Genomic DNA, 20,873 nt, shown 5'->3' with positions numbered 1-20,873 from the left:
GTATTTTGTTTCATTCTTTCCACTTTTGCTTAGATAAACAAAAACGGAATCACGCATGCCACCAGCATGAATCCTCACTCCTATCTCTCTGCTTTCCTGCTCTGCTTGCTTCCACACATATAGCATCTCTATCACCCTCTCTAAATAACATTCGTCAACACAATACCTAAAAATCTCCCGAAAACTGTCAAAAAAACAACAACAAAGAATGCATAGTACCAAATCTATTTAAAATTATGATACACACACCCATTATATGTCACACTTAACATTCGTGTCTTGGAATGTCAATGGCATTCGATCACAGGCAAAGAGAATTAAGATTCTGAATTATACCACTAAACTTATACAGACCTCCTCCTACTACAAGAAACACACCTTACTAAGTCAGAAGAAAAATGCCTCATTGACTCTAATTTCACTCAGGTTATCTCTGCCTTTTATAACTGTAGACAAAGGAGTCTCAATACTAGTCCATAAAAGACTACTTTTTACAATAAATGGTACAGTAGCAGATCCAGAAGGCCGATATATAATTAGTCTACGAAGTTTTATACAATTGTCAATGTATATGCGCCAAATAAGGATAATCCAGCCTTTTTTCACATGCTTTTTTCACACTTGTTAAACTTGTCAGCCACTTATACAATTATTATGGGAGCTGATTTTAACCTTACGCTAAATCCCCTAATAGATCGCTCAAATCTCAAAAATAGTAATCAGCCACAATGCTCTAATATACTAGAGCAGTATATGGATGACTTTGGTCTCGTTGACGTGGAGGCTGAAAAACCGTACAAAAAAAGAATACACATTTTTCTCGTCAGTTGACCGCTCTTTCTCAAGAATAGATTTCTTTCTTTCAAACAATTTGGCAGCTCAAAGAATTACTCCCAAAATACATCCAATCATCATCATCGATCATGCAACGATTTCTCTCAATCTAAAAGTTTAATCAAATTTGGGACCCCCACCAACATGGCGCTGCAACACGTCCCAATTGAAGGACACAGATTTTGATTCTTTCGTGAGGGAGGAATGAGATGAGTTTCTGAAATTCAACGACTCCCCAACCATATCCCCATCTCTGTTGTGGGAAATCGGGAAAGCTCTTTTGAGAGGTCGAATCATATCATATTCTTTGTATAAGAAAAAAACAATAACAAAAATTGGAAAATGGAATTGAGGAAAAAAATTAAACACCTCACAGAAGATTATGCAATTAATACGATAGATACGCTTAGAAACAAACTTCAAAAGGCAAAACATCAGTTAGACGTTATCTTATCAAAAAGAACAGATTTTCTACAACAACAGTTAAGATACATTAACTTTGAGTACAATAATAAATCAGGAAAATTCCTTGCGAACCAACTTCAGCGCAATAAAGAAAAATCAGTAATTACAGCCATTCAAGATTCAAACGGCAACTATACACAGTCACCGTTAGAAATAAATGAAATTTTTTAAAATTTAATAGAAGTTTATACGCATCTTCAAACAACTGAGATAAAAAATACATTGAAACTTTTATTAAGGATCTAAACATCCCTCAATTAAATACACAAATTAAAGACAGCCTTGATGTTCTTTTAACCATCACAGAATTACATAAGACATTAAAAAATATGCAACCGGGACAGGCGCCTGGCCCGGACGGAATCCCTGTTGAATTCATTAAACATTTTTGGCCAATACTAGCGCCGCTATTTTTCAGAATAGTCTGAGATAAAGGATGAAGGTAGAATTAGTAGCCATATGAACACAGCTTCAATTAAGTTATTACTAAAGCCAGGTAAAGACCCCACTCTCCCGGCGAATTATCGGCCCTTATCACTGATTAATTTAGATATCAAGATTATCACGAAAGCTCTCGCAGCGAGACTTAAAAAGGTACTTCTGTCAATAATCCACTATGACCAGACAAGCTTCATTAAAGGTAGAAGTTCCACAAATAATGTCAGACGTCTGTCATTATGTCACATGTCACCGCGTAAAAATCTAAACGCAATCATCATGTCACTTGATGCAGAGAAATCTTTCGATAAAGTTAACTGGGCTTTCCTGTTTGGAGTACTTTGGAGATTAATTTATACATTGGATAGCAACATTATACAATGCGCCGAAATCGACAGTCACCACAAATAGGATCACTTCACAAAGTTTTACATTACAAAGAGGAACCAGACAAGGATGTCCACTCTCACTAATGCTATTTGCAATATTTATCGAACCTCTTGCTGCCGCTATACGTCTGAATGCTAATATTAAAGGTATCTGCTCACTAGTTACAGAACACAAAATCAATCTATATACTGATGATATTCTTCTTTAGTTAGAGGAACCCAAGTATTCTATTCAGGCAGTTTTCAATCTCATTAAAACATTTTCACAAATATCAGACTACCGTATTTTCACGACCATAAGGCGCACTTAAAAGTCTTAAATTTTCTCCAAAATGGATCAGTTAAGCGGAAGAACAAGGGAATCAAGCAGCCATAAGAGAATTCAAGATCAACGAATCGATGGTTCGCAAGTGTAGGAAGCAGGAAAACGAGCTTCGCCAAGTCAAAAAGACGAAGATGAGTTTCCACGAAAAAAAAAAAAAAAAACGCGGAAACAAGGCGAGGTGGCCCATGTTGGACTAAGGACCCCCGAAAATGGCACCTACGAAGAGACACGCTTACGAAGTACAGTTTAAACTGCAAGCTATTAGTTGCACGGAGGAACATGGGAATCGAGCAGCCACAGCCAGGAGAGAATTCAAGATCAACGAATCCATGGTTCGTAAGTGGAGGAAGCAGGAAAACGAGCTTCGCCAAGTCAAGAAGACGAAGCTGAGTTTCCACAGGAAAAAAAAGAAAAACAAAATGAGGAAACAAGGCGAGGTGGCCCGAGTTGGAAGACCAACTCGAGCAATGAATGAATGAGCTGGGAGAAGCGTCTCAAGTCACCATTCGACTGAGTGCAATAACTCTGCCATGTGCAGCAAGTGAGGAAGCTTGTCATCATTCCGGGAGGCTTGACTAAGGAACTCCAACCGCTGGACATCAGTGTAAACAGGGCCTTCAAAGTGAAGTTGCGACCGGCATGGAAGCGATGGATGACAGATGGCGAACACAGTTTTACTAAGACTAGGAGGCGGCGGCGGGCGAGTTACGCCACAATTTGTTAATGGATTGTGGATGCTTGGGCTAACGTTTCTGCTTGCACTGTTGTTCGAGCTTTCGTAAAAGCCAGCATCTTTTCTGAGGAGCCGCACGGCAACAAGACTGACTCCGACAATGACGAGAGGGAACCTAGCTTGTTTGATTGAGAACTTGCCCAGGTGTTCATTTCGGATACAGAGGATGAGGACTTTGATGGATTTGTGGATGAAGATCGATAAAAATATAATGTGAGTACATTGTTAAATAGTTCAACAAAGTCCAACCAAACTCAGTTTTGCTCCCCCTGCCTTTTTAAAAACATTGTTTTAGCGTGCATGCATGCTACCGTATGTTTTAAGATAGCGTATGTTTTACTATGCCTGCGCCAATAATACAGTGCGCCTTATGTATGTGCTAAATACAGTAATAGACCCCTTAACTGAGACTGAGGCTTTTAATACGGTGCGCCCTATGGTCGTGCAAATACGGTACTCCATTAACTGGACAAATAACAGCAAACTCATGGACTCCTGCAGATCAATTCGCTCCCAGTATGCTCTCCCCAATCTGTCATAATCCAGATTTCGGAATTAATAATATACCCCTTCATTTTAGTACCTGGGAACAACATGGAATTAACCACCTACAACAACTATTTAACAATAATGTTTTAGGACACGTGATAAATAAATAAAATAAAATAAATAACAGCCGGAAACTTTCTTCAATACAATAAATTAAAAGCAGCAATTAAAAAAAAGAATACCAACACTCCAGAGCACCCTCGAACTGCCGGAGTTGGTCAAGCAAATAATGAAGCTTCTCCCGCAAAGTAAAATAAATCTCTCAAAAGTTTATAAATTAATTTCATGTACTAAATCAATGAATGCACTTACCAATCACCAAATAGGAACAAGACCTCTTCATGTCTGCTGACCGTAGCTACTGGATACAGATATGTAACAATATGTTTAGAATGACAAAAAACACAAATCTACAGCTTATACAATATAAAGTGTTCCATAGAACACACTTTACTCAGTACACTATGCATAAAATGGGGTTCTCTCCATCTAATATATGCGTGCAATGCACCAAAAATACTTTTTTTTCACTCCTTTCTGATCTTGGGGGTAGGTGGGAACCACTGGGGTGACCTCCTGGGGAGTAATGGTGGTATGATGGTGACTCACCCATGTTCTGTGGGTGCTGGGGCGGTGCAGGCTGGCACCCGTGCTGGTGGGGGCCCCTGTCGCTCCTCGGGCCTGCTTCCTCCTCTTCTCTCCGTTCCTTGCGTCCCGCTGCGGTCACCTCTTCCCGTGGGGGAGACGGGCGTTCCCCTGCGGGCTGTGGGGCCTGCTGTGGGGTTCTTTTCCCTGCCTGGTTTGGGGGGGGGGGGGTGAGGTTTTACCCACTATCCATCCAGGGGTGGATAGTGGGTGTTGGTGGGGGTGTTGGGTGGGGGGGGGGCCGGGGTTGGTGCTGCACGTCTGGTTGGAATGGTCCTCTTCATCGGTGGTTCTTCACCTATTGGGCCCGATCTGCGGGAGCCATGCCTCTTAATCGCTCACTGAGCACACACTCACACCAGTCACTGTATATATTTCTCGCTAATCACATCTGGGTACATACACATATCAAAGAGTTCCTGGGGGACTGGTATGGGATCGGGAGGGCGTGGGTGTCGGATTGGGTTTCAGCATGTCTGTGCTGTTTCCCGGTCCGTGCGCCCTGCCTGCCCCCTTGGATTTTAAATGCATCACACACACTCTGCTGTTAGGCAGTAGTGCCTGGCAGCCCTGCCCCCACGCCATCGGCTCACTGACCTCTCCAGATTTGAATGCACCACACCACTCGGGGGGGCATTGATACACTGGGTAGGGCCAATGACTGCCAGTCGGGGACCTGGCAGTCATAGTAACGGGGGGGAGGTGGGTCTCACTTACTAGCATGGCGGTGCTCCCGGGCTGCATGACTGCTTGGTGTTGGGGCTGACCTCTCACCTCTCCCCCCCTAGGACTCTTTCACTGGGTGTGGGGTCACGCACTAAGTGCAACAAATAACTCATGAATATACAAATCGCTTCTGTATCCCCTCACTTAGACTCTCGTCCTGTAGACTTTTATAATTTACATAATTAATGCCACCACACTTTAGTTGTACAGCCGGGTTCACGACCCTTGTCCTGATCTTACCTCACAGGGTGTAGCACTACAGCCCCATGCAACACTCATATTTAATGTTTCATTGTTGTAGATAATGTCATGATTTGCTTCTCTCATCCTGTTTACAATTAGTGCTTTGTCTTTTGTCTTTGTTACTCTCTCCCTTCTAGAAACTTTGTTCTGTTAGACTCATCTCGTCTGGTTCGCAATAAAACTCAATTATAATACCACAGCGGAAGCTTAAAAACGCCACCGTGACACAGTAAAACTGTCCCGGCATAAAAGGGATACAGATTTTCCATTCTACTTGACCTAACAGCCAAACAGGACAAAAAAAAAAAAAAGAAATGAAAAAAAAAAGAAATGGCCATAACACATAACCACTCTAATTTGTAAATGTCACATGGGTCTGATTTGGCCTTCAATGGGTTGGCCTTCAAAAGGGTTTCCATTTTGACATGCTCTTCTAATGGAGTATATTAGTTTGTCTCAAATAATTAATCCAGCTTTATTGTTCTTTAGGAAAAGAAGAAAGAAACTGAATAATAAGTTATGATAATTTGACAATGGTCTCACTACTTTACCTATGCAAGAGGGCAAAAATACACAATTTGAAACACTTCAGAATGAAGCAAACTACAATCACAATAATAAACTGACTGTGACAATGAAAACTAAGCATTATTGTTCCAATGATGGGGTATTTGAGATGGCTTTTGCAGTGGATTTTACTAGATCCATTGCGTGTGCGCGTGTGTGTGTTTGTATGTATGTATGTGTGTGTGTGTATATATATATATATATATATATATATATATATATATATATATATGTAATGAATTTTAAGGCAAGAAATATCATCATCTTTAGGTTCAGTAGGGAGAAAAAACACCTCACTTTACGCAGGCAAATCTAAGCCTGACTGTTATACTGACTGCATCACATTAAACGTCCTACTTATTACTTATTTTTGTCAGTGGAGCAATCTTGGAAAATTAAACCTCCAAAGTAATTTGTTTTTCTCAGGAATTGATTCTGTCGTGTGTAGAATTTAGTAGATAATTTAATTATGTTCATACTCGACAAAGCATCATCAAAGCATCACTTGAGCATCATAGCATGTGCAAACCCCTCAGCTACACACTTTTTCAAGGACACACACGCACACACACATTGACTTTAAAAATGTTGTCATCAAAATACTGCATTGACATTTACAAGAAAATGCTAAAACAAAATTCTACAATGAGGGATCAAGTTAGGTCATTGATTTTTGTTGATCAAGACTAACGAAGTCAATGACCAGCGCCCTGACTGATCAATTTTATGAGGGTGTTTGCAACGCATAACTTCCATCTCTGTCTCTCTCGCTCATTCTCCCTTGTCAGATTTCTCACTTGCGCTCTCTCACTCGCAGGCAAAACCGACACATAATTTCACAAAGGAGAGAAGAAATGTGAGCCGCAGGCAGGCAGTGTGTGCGTGTGTGTGTGTGTGTGTGTGTGTGTGTGTGTGTGTTTTCTCTGACTAATCAATAGAAACCGTTGGAGTGAACAGAGAATATTCTTTTCCATGTTGTACTTTGGGATTTTTATTTCCTGCTTTAATAGGCATCCTTTATTCAAGACAAAAAGACAAACATGATCTTAAATAAATGCCATACAAAATGTGCGCGTATTTGTAACTTGGAGATGCATTTTTTTTTTTAACCACTTGTTGAGTCCAGCATTTAGCAGCCTTGTCAGTGCTCACTGTCAGCCATTGTGGCGCAGAAAGCGTATCCATGTGAGGGTGAGCACAGCTATTTCCGTAATTTATATAAGGGCCACCTTGGGAACGTTCGCCATGTGACCCAGATAAAAGAAACGGCACAGTTTCACCAGGTGCTCAGGGTACAGTGGCCTCCTTGTCTTCCTCCCAGCACAAACCTTGGACGTTTAAATATTTCAAACACTTGTGAAAGTTTGATGGCGCTGTGGATGGGAAGTGGTGAAGTGCTCGAGGAGAGGAAGATGATGGGAGGCATGTGCAACATGCTGCGTTAAATTAGAAAGTGACTGGACTTTAACAATTGATGATGATCAGTGTAAAGTCAATTTGTCACTTGAGTCATTTAGAAAGAACCATTCATCTAATGCAGCCCTTTCAAACAACCAATACTGGTAATACCACCAAAGTTGAACACAAAACTTAAAAGTTATTCTAATTCAAATGCATATACCAAATCCTATTAAATGAAATAATTTGTTCCATCTGAAACTGTCACTGTCAAAACAACAGTTTTTTTTTTTTTTTTTTCAATAATCTTTGATGTCCTTTTATCGGGTTTGCAAGATAATTTGGGTGGGAAATGCCCAGGTTGCCCTTTTTCAAACTATTCTTGTTGGTCTTTCACACCTGCCAGTTGAGACGGACGGATTTTTCGTTATTTGATATGTAATAAGTTTTGCGCGAATTGGATCACTGTTCTTCTTAATTTAAATATGGAAAACAGCCTTTCTCTGGTTGGCCCTTGGCGATATCACGGCTTCTTGTGGCTTGTGGCCGCCAAGTTATCATAGCAAGGTCGCCTTTGGATCCGTCGATGTGGGGTCTTACAATCATTGTAAAGCACAAGTCACTGAGCATTGGATTGTTGGCCCACTAATCGGGAACGTGAGCTGAAAGGGGACGTGGATAAAATTATGAGATAGTGATATTTAGAGTTTAATCGCATCATCCGCTTCCATTCACTTGAATTGAACCTGCGTGCAATGTTCATCGCTGGAGATAATAAATGCAAGTTTACTATTTCATCTACAGTTACATTATAAATGATAAATATCGTAGTTAAGTATTATTAAACACAACACATGTATGCTTTATATAGTGTATTGGAATGGCTTGGCGGCAGCTGCCCATCTAAGTAACTTGCTCAAAAACCAGAAATGCTCTTCCAGCGTAGGTGAAAGCTTATGTTTACAAAGTCATCCTCCACAGAATGTGCAAACACAGCACAATTCTGGAATGCTTTGGAATTTCTTCAAAAATAAATTCAAGCCATTTATTCTTCAACTGCCGTGAGGTTGGCATGTGATGCGAAGTTTCAGCTTTGCACAAGATGCACCATTAAAGCTCAGCCAGTTTTCCTGAGATGAGTGGGGGTGTAGCAACCACAAAGAGGACAGTTACTTGAATATTAATTGGCAACACAACATCACAACGATGCCGAAATCTGATCCGATCATTTTGCAAGTCTTATGTCAGTTATTGCCTTGTGCATTCAACAGACAAAGAGCTGTCAAACTTAAACCAGGTCAGCGACTCATTTTGACCAATGTTATGCATAAAAAAGTGGGAGGGGAAAAAAATATTTTTATGGCATGGGAACTAAACTGTGTATTAACTGTCATACAGGTATAAAAGGGGGTTTAGCACTGAATAATTCAACTTAAGAAATGTTTTTTTATAAAAACTACTCCCCCTTTGAAGACACCTGACAGAAATGTAATGGGGAGGGAAAACCGAAGGTGTTTTAAACAGTATGTATTAGGGTTTACACGATCGGGATTTTTGGGGCCGATCACCAATCAGCAAGTTTAAAAAAAAAAACGATAACCGATCACCAATCCGATCACAAGATGGAGGAATGTGTCTATTTAAATTACCTGTTCATTTACTGTATATACTTGTGTACTTAATTGCTCCAAAAATTATATTTACAATAAATAATGTATCTTTGTTCCTCTATTTATGCCAGTGAGGCAGAGTGACAGACAGAACAAATGAATGGTCTCCTATTAGATGGCAGGAAGTAAATACAGTAATTAATGTATGCACTTCTTGTGACATTTTTGTTTGTTGGTGTGCGGTGAGATTTTTCAATTGTAAAATATGTTCCTTGGCTCCATAAAGCTTGAAAATCACTGCTCTAGTCAGATCGTGTATTCTAATCAGTCAGGTCAAACCAACATTACATGACAGTAATAATGGGCGCTAACTTATTGTAATTAAATTACTTTATTTTTAATTAAATTACTTCACCCACACCGAAACTTTAGAGCATGATTCGACAGAACGGCGGCATGTTTACGTCCAACCGTTCGTGCTACCGCTAGCTTCCTAGGCTACATAACATTTATTGCCTGCTTGTGAGCCGTATCATATTAAAAGTACGTGAACATAACTCAAGCAAGCCTTAAATGAACGTCCTCTCCTGTCCTGAGCTCCGGTGACCACCAACACACGTTTTCCCCCATTTTGTCCTTATAATACCGTCGGCACGCTCCACTCTTGTTGCCGTCGCCACGGTAACGAGTGCATCCAGTCGCCTTTGAGTTGACAAGATAAAGCCCAATAATCGTAAAAAACGGGATGCTGTGGTATCGGAGTGCAAGATTTTGTTGCAGTAGTCAGACAGAGCAAATTTGTCTTGTAGTCTGATCCGGGTATTACATGTTGTCTGTCGCCGACGTGTTGTCTGTCCCACACCACTGATGATTTTTAAAAATTTTTTATAAATAACTTCTTTGGCCATTCAGATATTTACAGTACTACATCAAAAGACACGCGACAAGGCTAAAAATAAACTAGCTTTTGAATTCAAATATACTGTGCACACAATTTCTTTTGCGGAGCCGATTAATGACATCATTGATCGGATCGGCAAATTATGACATTAAAGCCGATCAGCATAAAATGCTGATTGGCCGATACCATCAGCCCGATTAAATCGGTGTAAAGTCTAGTATGTATTATTGAAATTAATAAAGCCCTGTTGTATGACTGTTGGCAGGCAGCATACGAGCCCATTTTGAGTTTTGTGGTCGCTTCATCGATCTGGATTGTGTAAGAAATTGATACTCAGCATTGTTGGTTGTGTAATCAAAAATAGCTAAGTGGTTATATACGTTAGCATCTGTTTGGTAAAATGAATTTGTAATGTAATTTTATTATTTTATTATTGCTCATATTGTATTAACAGCCAGAACTTTGTTTTGGACTATGTTCAATTTCTGATTTTATGGTTATAATTAGCTCCCACAAAAGCAAAACACGCGTATGGAGGCAGTCCTTAGTGACTTTTGAGGTTCAACTGCACTGTAATTGTTATGTAGGTAGATATGCCAACATGCTTCATGCCAGGCCATATTTCTCTTTCCATTATCTATGAAGTGAAAAAAAAAACGGACTACTTTTAACGAAGTGTATAGCAGTCACAACACAAAATGCAACATACTAGTGTGCCAAGCAACAAAAGCTCTGTGGAGTCACGGACGTGTCATATTCCCTCCTTCCCTCGTTTGGCTGATGCCTTCAGGAAGATTTTTATACAATGTTAGCTTTGTTATCTACATGTTATCTGATACTGGAGGACATTATACGACACCAACTGAAAGAATTCCTCATAGGGATGGTATACAAGCAACAAATAAGAACAGCAATTAAGTGTGATTAGTTATCTTTTTTAAATTTGGTTGTATAATACAACTAAAAGGACAACAAGATGAAAACAAAAGCCTTTACCCATCAATATCTAATCTTTTTTTTTTTTTTTTTTCCCCCCCAAACACTAGGGCTTGAAGATGTTTCCAAATGACATAACATCTTTCACAGTGTTATATAACAGCTGTGTTGAGAGCTTCTACATAGTGGATTTATATTCATAATGCAGCATGGAAGTATCTCAATTATCAGACCCTTCTTCTGTTGGAATCCGCACTCTACAAGTCCTAGTCCTAAATTCTGTAAGAATACCATGTTTTAAAAAAAAAAAAAAAATTTTAATTCACGTAATCCCTCACTGTCAATATAGACTTCAAGATGAATATATTGTAGTAACCCCTGAAAAATATTGTATGAACTATACAGCCTTTTTTATGCTATGTGTGATTAGAGTTAATTTTCTCTCAGGTTAAAACTTGAGGGCAGAAAGCTGTGACTGCTGCTTGCAATGCCATTTTGTTTTGTTTGAGTAGCTATTGGATTATTGTATATGCTTGCATCATCCATGACAATTTTTCATTAGCAAAGCAAATTTATTTGTATGGCGCATTTTATACACAAGCTAACTCAATGTGCTTTACATGATTAAAAGCATTTAAAAACAAAGAAAAAAAACAGCTGATAAACATTTAAAACAAAGAGGGAAAATAAATACAATTAAAACAGCGTACAGTGCAAGACCGAGCATTGAAGTTGAAACGCTCTAAAAAGCATGAGAAAAAAGAAGAGTTTTTAACTTGGACTTAAAAACATTCACACTTGGGGATGACATAACTTCTGTTGGCAACTTTTTCCATTTGTGTGCGGCGTAACGGCAAAATGCTGCTTCACTATGTTGGCTTTGAACTCTGTGCTCCACTATTCGACCTGAGTCTGTAGATCTCAGAGCCCTACTGGGTTTATATTCCATTAGTATTTCATTTCATTAATTTCACATTTAGTGATTTTATAGACCAAATTAATATATTTATGAGTTATAAATCTTGTTTCAGCCACTGCTGAATGGATGTATAATCACTAACCTGACATTATGTTGTGTGATAGAGGAAAACAAAACATTTTAATGTCATTTGAGGGTAACATTGTGTGCCTCATTCATTTGTTATGGAACAATATGGGATTTGGGGGAGGGAGTGGTGAATTGGTTGGGGGAGTACAAGTCAAAGGATTTGGATATAACACGTGGTGTCTCACAGGGGCCAATCCGTTTTAACTTGTACATAAATGACATTTGCAAATTATGTGAAGTGTTGAAATCTATATTTTATGCTAATGACACAAGTACAAATTTACTTTTTTCATCAACCACTTCAGAAATTAATAACATGTTTAAAAGGATTTAACAACAATATTAAATGCAAATAAAACTAAATTCATTGTATTTGGAAACTGTAAACCAAATAGGGTGCAGTACAAGAAAGGAAAAAGGTAGAAAGGGTAAACATGGAGAGAGTGTATATCAACAAAGCCCTGGGTGTATTAATAAACAACAAGATTGGCTGGGAGTCTCATTCCTTGATCTGGTTGACTTCAAAACTGCTAAACTAAATTTCCAAGAAAGCATTCAGAGCGCTTCACTTTTTTCCACTTTTATATTACAGCCAACCAAAATTAACTAAAAAAAAAAAAAAAAACAATTTACCTAGATAGTTTATATATATCCCGTAATGACAATGTGCAATTTTTGCTTTTTTTTATTTTTTTATTTTATTTTTTATTTTTTAAGCAAGTAAACTAAAAATAAAAACTGAAGTTAAAAAAAAAAAATCAAAAAATCCCAAATGTAAAAAACAGAAATAGAATTTTGATGGGGGGAAAAAATAATAATTTGTTCTGGAATAAGGCTGTAACACAACAAAATGCACTGTGAATAATTGCCGGATGCACAGTATTTAAATTCTGGTTTTTCCAAAAAACAGACAAACAATTATTTATTAGTTCACTTTTACTTTTTTTTTTACATTACTTTTTTTTTTCAGTTATCCAGCTGTGTGTGAGTTCCTACAGAGCAATAACCTCTTATCAATTATCCGAGCACATGAGGCACAAGATGCAGGGTAAGTTCTCACAGTGATACATGCACTTTAAAAGACCAAATTGTCTATTTAAAAAAACAAAAATCTATTTATTCTTTTTGTTGTGGTTGTGGTTTTTGCCAGTTACCGGATGTATCGTAAAAGTCAGACCACAGGATTCCCATCCCTCATCACCATCTTCTCTGCACCAAACTACTTGGATGTTTACAACAACAAAGGTGGGGAAATCTGTGGATTGTTTCTGTGCATTTCAATTAGTGGATCCATTTGCCTCCTGACCGAATGTGTTTGTACTCTTTGTGTTCAATTGTTTATTTGTCGGATGCAGCGCTTGTTTTGGATCTCATTAGATTGTGGTGGTGTACCTAATGATGTGGCCTTTGAGCATATGGAGGGCTATAGTGGTTTACGGCTTGTGAACAAGACAGAGGAATACATCAGGAAGCCCCCCCCCCCCGTGTGTTGGTGCGCCCAGATCTTGTCTTGCTTGCCATTGGCTGTGGGATATGCAGAGCGTGGGAGGGACTGTAGGCAAGCTGGCTATCTCCATGTGGCTTTCTGCCTCTTGATGTATCAGTGTCAGCAGTGCTTGGCCTCAGTTATGCCATCTGCTGGTTGACTTGTTTCCTGCTTGTCTACAGGAGAGTTTTGCTTTAACATCGTAGTCTAGAGAGTAATGACTGACAAATTGCAATTTAAAACCATGATATTCAAGGTCATGTAATCAGATATATTTATTAATGGTTTATATTCCTTTTGGGTTCTAGAAGTCATTCCCAACCACTGGAAATTGTCAAGCGGCAGAAGGTATAATTAACCCATGCACAGTAGCCACTTGTTGCCATTCATACAACAGAAAAGGTTTGTGTTCAATTAAGCAGGTCGATTTGTGGGTCAATGGAGACAAGATCCTCATTAATTCAGTATACAGTGGTGCCTTGAAATATCCGATTTATGAGTTTTTGTTTAGTTCTTTTTTTTAAACCTGTCCTGCTCAGCTGCATGGCCTTGCAGAATGGTGGCTCTGTATGCCTTTGTGCTGTATAACAGGAGAGTTTGAAATACTCCTCCTGCTTATTTTCATTTTCTTTTTTATTATTATTCTGATGTTTATTGAAAATACAACCAGACAGGAAAGGGGTTTAGGGGACAGACAGAAGGATAGAGTGGACTAGGGGTGAGAACCACAGCAGAACAATAGTGAGACAGTGTAGCTATTTGAACACAAGTAACATTACAACAGTCATTTGTAGATTTGGGGGGGCAATAACTAACCAAGAGAACAAGATAAGAGAGGACAGAATGTGGGGGAAATGAGCAAGGCAGTGCTATTGACGAGTGGTGCGGTGGGATTCTTTTTTTTTTTTTTTTTTTTTTAGTCTAAACACCTGCAAGAACCTGTGAGTTGATATGTTATTATAACCTGTGTTTTTATAAGTGATTCTCGCACAATTAAAGTCTATAGTGTGTATATCATACTTATTAGTGAGTGAACACCATACCACATGCATGTTAGTCAACTGGTGTACGGAGTTGCTGAGCCAGCACATCGAGGAAGGGTGAGCCCACCCACCCACAAGAGGGGGGCCGAGTCAGCGAGCCCGTCCAGCAGGGGACCTAACCAGGGGGACGCCACCGACCCCCCAGGACCCAGGGAGTTCCCGAGCCCGGCCGAAGCCCCCCCCGACCAGTCCCAAAGGGAGGAGGCACAGGCACCGGACCACTGCCCCCCACGCCGGTGTCGCTGTGTTATAACCCTAAGGTCCACAAATAGAGGGAACAATAATTTTGTACCGTACAGTAATATGGATGCATATGGCCTCGAAACAAAAAGGGCTCCAATGTAGCAGACAGTCGCCTGTATCAGACGAACCCCCACCCCTATTAAAACGTTCTATCGAGGTTCCACTGTATGATAATACCCTCCAGGTGAACAAGTCGCGCACACTCAAAGCAGCAGCACAGTCGCAATTTTTAACATGCTGCTTCTTTTCTCCCAGCTGCTGTACTCAAATATGAAAACAATGTCATGAACATCCGACAGTTCAACTGCTCGCCTCATCCTTACTGGCTGCCCAACTTCATGGACGTCTTTACCTGGTCGCTGCCGTTTGTTGGAGAGAAAGGTATGGAGTGTATGGGTGCTTCCGCCTCCTTTTACTTGTGCTTATGTAATGATCTGCTACCTCCATGGATCATTGCTCGATTACCAAAGCTCTTACCTACACTCTGTTTCCTTCTTCCTTAGTCACAGAGATGCTGGTGAATGTGCTGAGTATATGCTCCGATGACGAGCTAATGAATGATGAAGATGAGATATTTGACGGTAACTATCAAATTTAGCATTGTTGGAAATATGACATGCCATGTTTTGCAATGCACTGTGATGCAAATGCTGAAATGACATTAGCTATGGCAGGAAGACGGCAAATCTTTATGGGGTGCCGTTTATAAAGCTGCTCACACTGGAAATAACAGCAACATTTTGCCACATTTGGCTTCAAACAATGTTTAAAAAACTTTTTTTCACATTTTTTTTTATTGTCAACTTGGAGATATAGTAAATTGTTAAATCCAAATATTACATATTACACCTAAATGTTAAATCTTAATGATGAACCTAAATCTAAATGTTACACCTAAATGTTTATCATAAATGTTAAATATAAACTTAAATGTTAAATTTAGATATAAATCGAAATATTAAATACTCATTTTGATTATAAATCTAAAGTTTAAATCTGAATGCTAATGTCCTAATAAAGTGAAAATAAATGTCTTCTAAATTTGACACACCACAAAAAAAAGTGTTAACAACACTGCTAAAAAAACGAGTAAATGTATAAAATGAGGCTTCAAAATTGAAAGATCAAGCCTTGTTGCCCGCTCTCAAATGTTTTCGGCATGCCCACTGAATGCGTGTAACCACGGCCTGATGAAAAATGGATGCTACTTTGTCAAGCAACTTTATTATGCCTACAAATATATCCGCATAAGGCCTCCGGTGGCTGGAATAGTATATATCACACTGAGTCTGTTTTTTTTTAACACAACGAGAATGAGGCGCTCTAAAGCGGCCTTGCCAGCGGAAAGTCCTGGTCCACGTCAGTTTTTTGTTTTGTTATTTTACCCCCTCCTCTCTCTTCTGCCTTTCTTACTGTGACATATAGGCACTCACGGCCGACGACAAGGTGCTCTCAAGCGCTCACGCAAACGCAAGGCCCTGGTCCACATGCTAGCTGTCATGTCAGCCTTTTTTCCCCCCTTTGCTCTTCCGCCTTTCTCTCCCTAATGTACGCACACTCACGGTAGCCGACAGGGCACTTTAAAGCAGCCACGCTAGCAGACTATCCGAAGGGAAGATGCATTTTCAGGGTGTTGGCAAAGCTAGCTAGCTAACTGCACATCGCAATTGTGATGGATAACCACTGACATGTCGTACATGGGTACATGTCGTACCCCAAGTGTGTCACTGGGCCCCATTTTAGCCATGCCGCAAAAAAAATCATGAAAACTGAAATGGTCCAAAATAGTTTAATGCTGTATCTCTACATTTCAGTACTACATAATTCTGAGTCTTTGCACTTTTTGAGCAATTATCTTCAAACATTTATAATGTATTTAGGAACAAATCTCTGAATTCACTTGGAAGGGTCTTCATCAAAATATAAGATCGAGGAGGTCAGAGTGCGTTTATAGTGTCAAATAATGAATAAAAAACCGTATCCTTCAAAATGCACTCACACATATTTCTTTACAGCCAACGCAGCTGCAGCCCGCAAGGAGGTGATCCGAAACAAGATTCGTGCTATTGGAAAAATGGCCAAAATGTTCTCAGTCCTCAGGTAATCCCGGTGTGCAGCATATAGTTCTGCCTTAATTTATTATAGTCATAATTTCAAAGTGGGAAACTGTGCCTGTGACCCTCACTATATTTGCCAGCCCCTTCATTAGGCACACCTACACAAGTGCGATCCAGTACAAGAGCTGTTTCAAGTATTGTGTTTACAATGATAATGACACTCAGTTTTGATTGATACTGTCAGAGAGGTTTTAATTCATTAAATATGTTGATTATTGTGTGTTCCCTGGTAACTCCTACTTCCTTCCATTTTCCCAAAACATGCACGGTAGTTCAATGGAAGAATTTTCCATGGGTGTGAATGTGAGTGTGAATGCTTGTTTGCCGACTGTACATGTGACTGGTCTCTGCCCCGAAGTCATTGAAGAAGGGATAGGCACCAGCTCATCTGTAACACTAATGATGATAAAAGGCAGAGAAAATGGATGGATGGTTGTTAATTATTGCAATTTTCACTCACTGGTCAATCAACATTTAGCATTATTATGTATATGAAGGCATTATTTTCCTACAGCTCTACCCCGTGTTTCTTATTCGATTGTGCAAGTGTACGTAATGAAGAGGCCAGTAAGTGGTTTGTGTTAACAGTCTCAGGAAGGACAATATTTTCACCTATTTCAAAGTCGTTCAGATCATCTGATCAGTCTGATCTGTGATACCTGCAGAGAGGAAAGTGAAAATGTGTTGACGCTCAAGGGCCTGACGCCCACCGGCATGCTGCCGAGCGGGGTTCTCTCTGGGGGCAAACAGACGTTGCAGAGTGGTAAGTACAAGGCTGGAGATAAGACTCCTTTTTGTACTTTTTCTACAGCTTTTTCAACTCAATATTACCCTCTGAAAGGGTCTAAAATCTCTCCACGTGTTGCGTGGGTGTTATAAGGCACTCCAGTTTCCTCCCACATCCCAACAACATGCTTCTTAGGCCAAATGAAGACAGACGTTACCATAGGTGTGAGTGTCAATGATTTTTGTCTATATGTGCCTTACGAGTGACTGATGACCAGTTCAGGGTGTACTTCGCCCCTTTGCCGAAAGTCATCTTGGATAGGGTCCAGTTACCCGTGACACTAACGAGGAAAGCTCCATTGATAATGGATGAATACGTTTGGAAGGATTGCCCACAGGTATCAAATTGCGAAAAAACAAAACAAAAAAAAACATTTCTGTATTTGTTAGGGATGTACAAATACCACTTTTGAAAAAATTGTATATACCAAGTAGGATTACATGTTTATAATGCTATTACCGTAATTCCTCCTGTATAATGCGCACCCATGTATAATACGCACACCCAAAGTTGACCTCAAAATTCTGGAAAACCCTTCTATCTATGTATAATGCATTTTTACAATGCATGATTTTGCTTCTACCCATATAATCAAAACATAAAGTATCTGTATTTTATTAGTTTTTTTTCAAATAATTATTCTGAAGTTTTGCACTTTATTTGAACACATAATCCTTTTTTAAAATGTACTTGCTCTTATTTTGAAATTAACAGCCCTACTTTTATTTAGTAAATTAGAACACACACAGTTGTGCTCATATGTTTGATTACCCAGGCAGAATTTGTAAGATGGGTACAATTATTTAAAGAAAACATGAAAGACCAGGCGAAACACATTTTATTTGAATGGTATTCAAATTAAACAGTAAAGCATTTCAGAAAAGCATTATCATTAAACAAAACATAACCATAAAGAAATTAATGATGGTTGTTGTTCAGTCAGTCATATTTGAAAAAAACAATATTTCACAAATTCTGCCACGGTATTGTAAACTTATGAGCACAACTGTACATGTATGCAGTCATACGTACCCCTGTCATATTGGAATGAAAGTGTAGGCTACAAATTTTTTATAACCACTAGGTGGCGGTGGCATTTTGGAATGAAAGTGTACAGGTTTTTCATAACCACTAGATGGCGGCATACATTTATAAAATGTGAAAGTTTTTTTCCATTTGCCCCTCTACCTATGTATAATGCACACTATTGACTTTTGACAATTTATTTTGGGGGGGGGGGGGAATGCGCATTATACACGAGAAATTACGGTACGTCTTGCAATTGTGATGAATATGCTTTATTCTCACCAAATATTGTTCAGAAACACCTTGATAAACATTGTTCACTTTTCTTGAAAATGGCAAAAGTTTCACAATAACTGTTCATTACTGACATTTTATCGTCCAACTCCACGTTTTTCATGTTTGTCTTAGTCCACATATTTCTCTTACAGTTAAATGAAGCCTGTAACAAAAGACATTTCATTTATATGGTGTCTCAGTCCGAACACTAGAGGGGGCACTACGTCAAGGGAGCACATCGCTAAGAGATAAAGAAGAAATGGCAGAGAAGAATGGAGAGGGCCTCTTCGGATTCTCCTTTTTGCCTAGGATTTTTCCTTTCCTTTCCAATCTGAGTGAGAGGAGGATAGGTCGTTCGAATTCTAAAAATACTTCGGAAAGGTGCCTAGACGTAACCTTTAACCCACCTTTGGCAAAGGTTACTCCTGACAAACCTTTATGAAAGGAAAGGAGATACAGTATATTGCTCACAATTCTTTATAGCAGAAATATTTAAACCAACAGACAACCGACAAAGTTTACAGACTATGCGAAGATGCTTGAGAGTTTCACGTTAGAGACTTTAAAAATCCAGTAATTAAAATTACAGTACAGAACAGTATGTACAGTATAAACAAACATCATCGAGAAGCGTCTTACAAAACAGTAGCAATAAGTGTTTTTTTGTTACATGCTAAAATAACATTTTGTGGTCTCTGTACCCTTCATTGATTTCATAAATGCAACAAACATACACAACATACAGGTTCAAAAACAATATATGCAGTGTTATCCTCACTTCAGATGACAAAAGGGTTTTGTGGTTCACTGTTTGTTTTTTTATTTTATTTTGTTTCTATCCAAATGGCTCTTTCATGGGTGTAAACGGTGGAACTAAATAAGTACGAATGGATGCCTTGTAACCTCTGTGTTTACTACAAAAAACAAGTGAATAAAAAGAAATTTGACTGTTTCTTAAAAATGCCGCAAGTTATACAACAGTCGACAATCTCACAGTGAATTGCCTTTTTAAATTGACTTTCTAAATTGAATCTCAAATCTGTGAGTTGTGAAGCTATGATTTGATTAGAATGGAACTTGAAACTTAAAATGATTGGAAGTATTTAGGTCATTATTTTTCCATGTTGATCGGTCCCTGCCATGCTCTATTCTTTTGTTTGCTACTCTCCACATTTTAATTATTTGACCTGCAGTTGACACTGATTCTCTCCAATCCATGTCAATGCATGGCGTCCCACCAAGGCTCCATTGCTACTGAACATGTGAATTGCATCCGACCTAACATTGAGCTGCCTTTTTGAGCGGGGCTGCCTTTCTGACATTTGCATGGCTTTATCCGGAGTAACCTGCTCCCCTCCTCCTCCTCCCCCAGCCACCATTGAAGCCATTGAAGCCATCGAGACGAATGATGAGGACAGAGAAGGTAAACCTGTGTGAGCCCCACCCCCCTCCAACCTCCTTCTCTTCCTCCCTCCTCACTCCTCCCAGCATATGGTTTTCCTCCCTCCATCTTCCTGGTCCACCTCTCACCAACACAAGCAGCATTTCACACACATTATTAATTAAAACTTTGCCTTTTATTGGGTGCTTGTATGGAAAATGAGAAAACATATTTGGGAGGCAACATTTGGACATGTTCAATGTAACAACAGTTTAAGTTAAAAGACTCAAATCATGGAGGTTTTAGAAATATACAAGACTGTTTCCATGGCAACCTGATCCAGGACTGTCCAATATTGCTATATTGTTCACGAAAATACATCAGTAGAAAATGTATCTCTATTATTGCGATAACTGTAAAAGGTGTTTGAAATGGATAGCGTCATCTTTGCAAATAGGGAATAAAATAGTGTAAGTATGTACAGTATGTCTCATGGAAGACCATTCAGAACAGTTATACTTTAGATATACACTCAAAGGTACACTTGTGCAATCTAATAAAGCGGCCTTTATAATTAAAAATGCATAGAGTCAGACGACCACATTGTATTGCACAGGCAATCCTCCATTTGATTGTTTGTATTTTTCCACAATACATGAGCTAACTAGTATAAGATCTAATTAGATTGTTCAGATGTATCTAATGTT

General features: G+C 39.1%; 1 protein-coding gene across 2 annotated transcripts in view; it reads left to right on the top strand.

Annotated features, from left to right (window-relative positions):
- Positions 1–20,873, top strand: part of LOC133415821 (protein phosphatase 3 catalytic subunit alpha-like) — a 43,008-nt gene that overhangs the window by 17,723 nt on the left and 4,412 nt on the right. Inside the window, exons 7-13 of one of the 2 annotated variants that reach the window (XM_061702288.1) lie at positions 12,778–12,855; positions 12,958–13,052; positions 14,835–14,960; positions 15,083–15,160; positions 16,595–16,679; positions 17,362–17,459; positions 20,158–20,208. In XM_061702288.1, the coding sequence (XP_061558272.1) occupies positions 12,778–12,855; positions 12,958–13,052; positions 14,835–14,960; positions 15,083–15,160; positions 16,595–16,679; positions 17,362–17,459; positions 20,158–20,208 (611 nt within the window). The remainder of the gene's footprint in view (positions 1–12,777; positions 12,856–12,957; positions 13,053–14,834; positions 14,961–15,082; positions 15,161–16,594; positions 16,680–17,361; positions 17,460–20,157; positions 20,209–20,873) is intronic. The other variant, XM_061702289.1, reaches the window with a different exon arrangement.

This window comes from Phycodurus eques, chromosome 17 (assembly GCF_024500275.1).
Source record: "Phycodurus eques isolate BA_2022a chromosome 17, UOR_Pequ_1.1, whole genome shotgun sequence".
NCBI classification, from domain to species: Eukaryota; Metazoa; Chordata; class Actinopteri; order Syngnathiformes; family Syngnathidae; genus Phycodurus; species Phycodurus eques.
The sequence above is the reverse complement of the archived record's forward strand: the minus strand, read 5'-3'. Positions and strand labels throughout refer to the sequence as shown.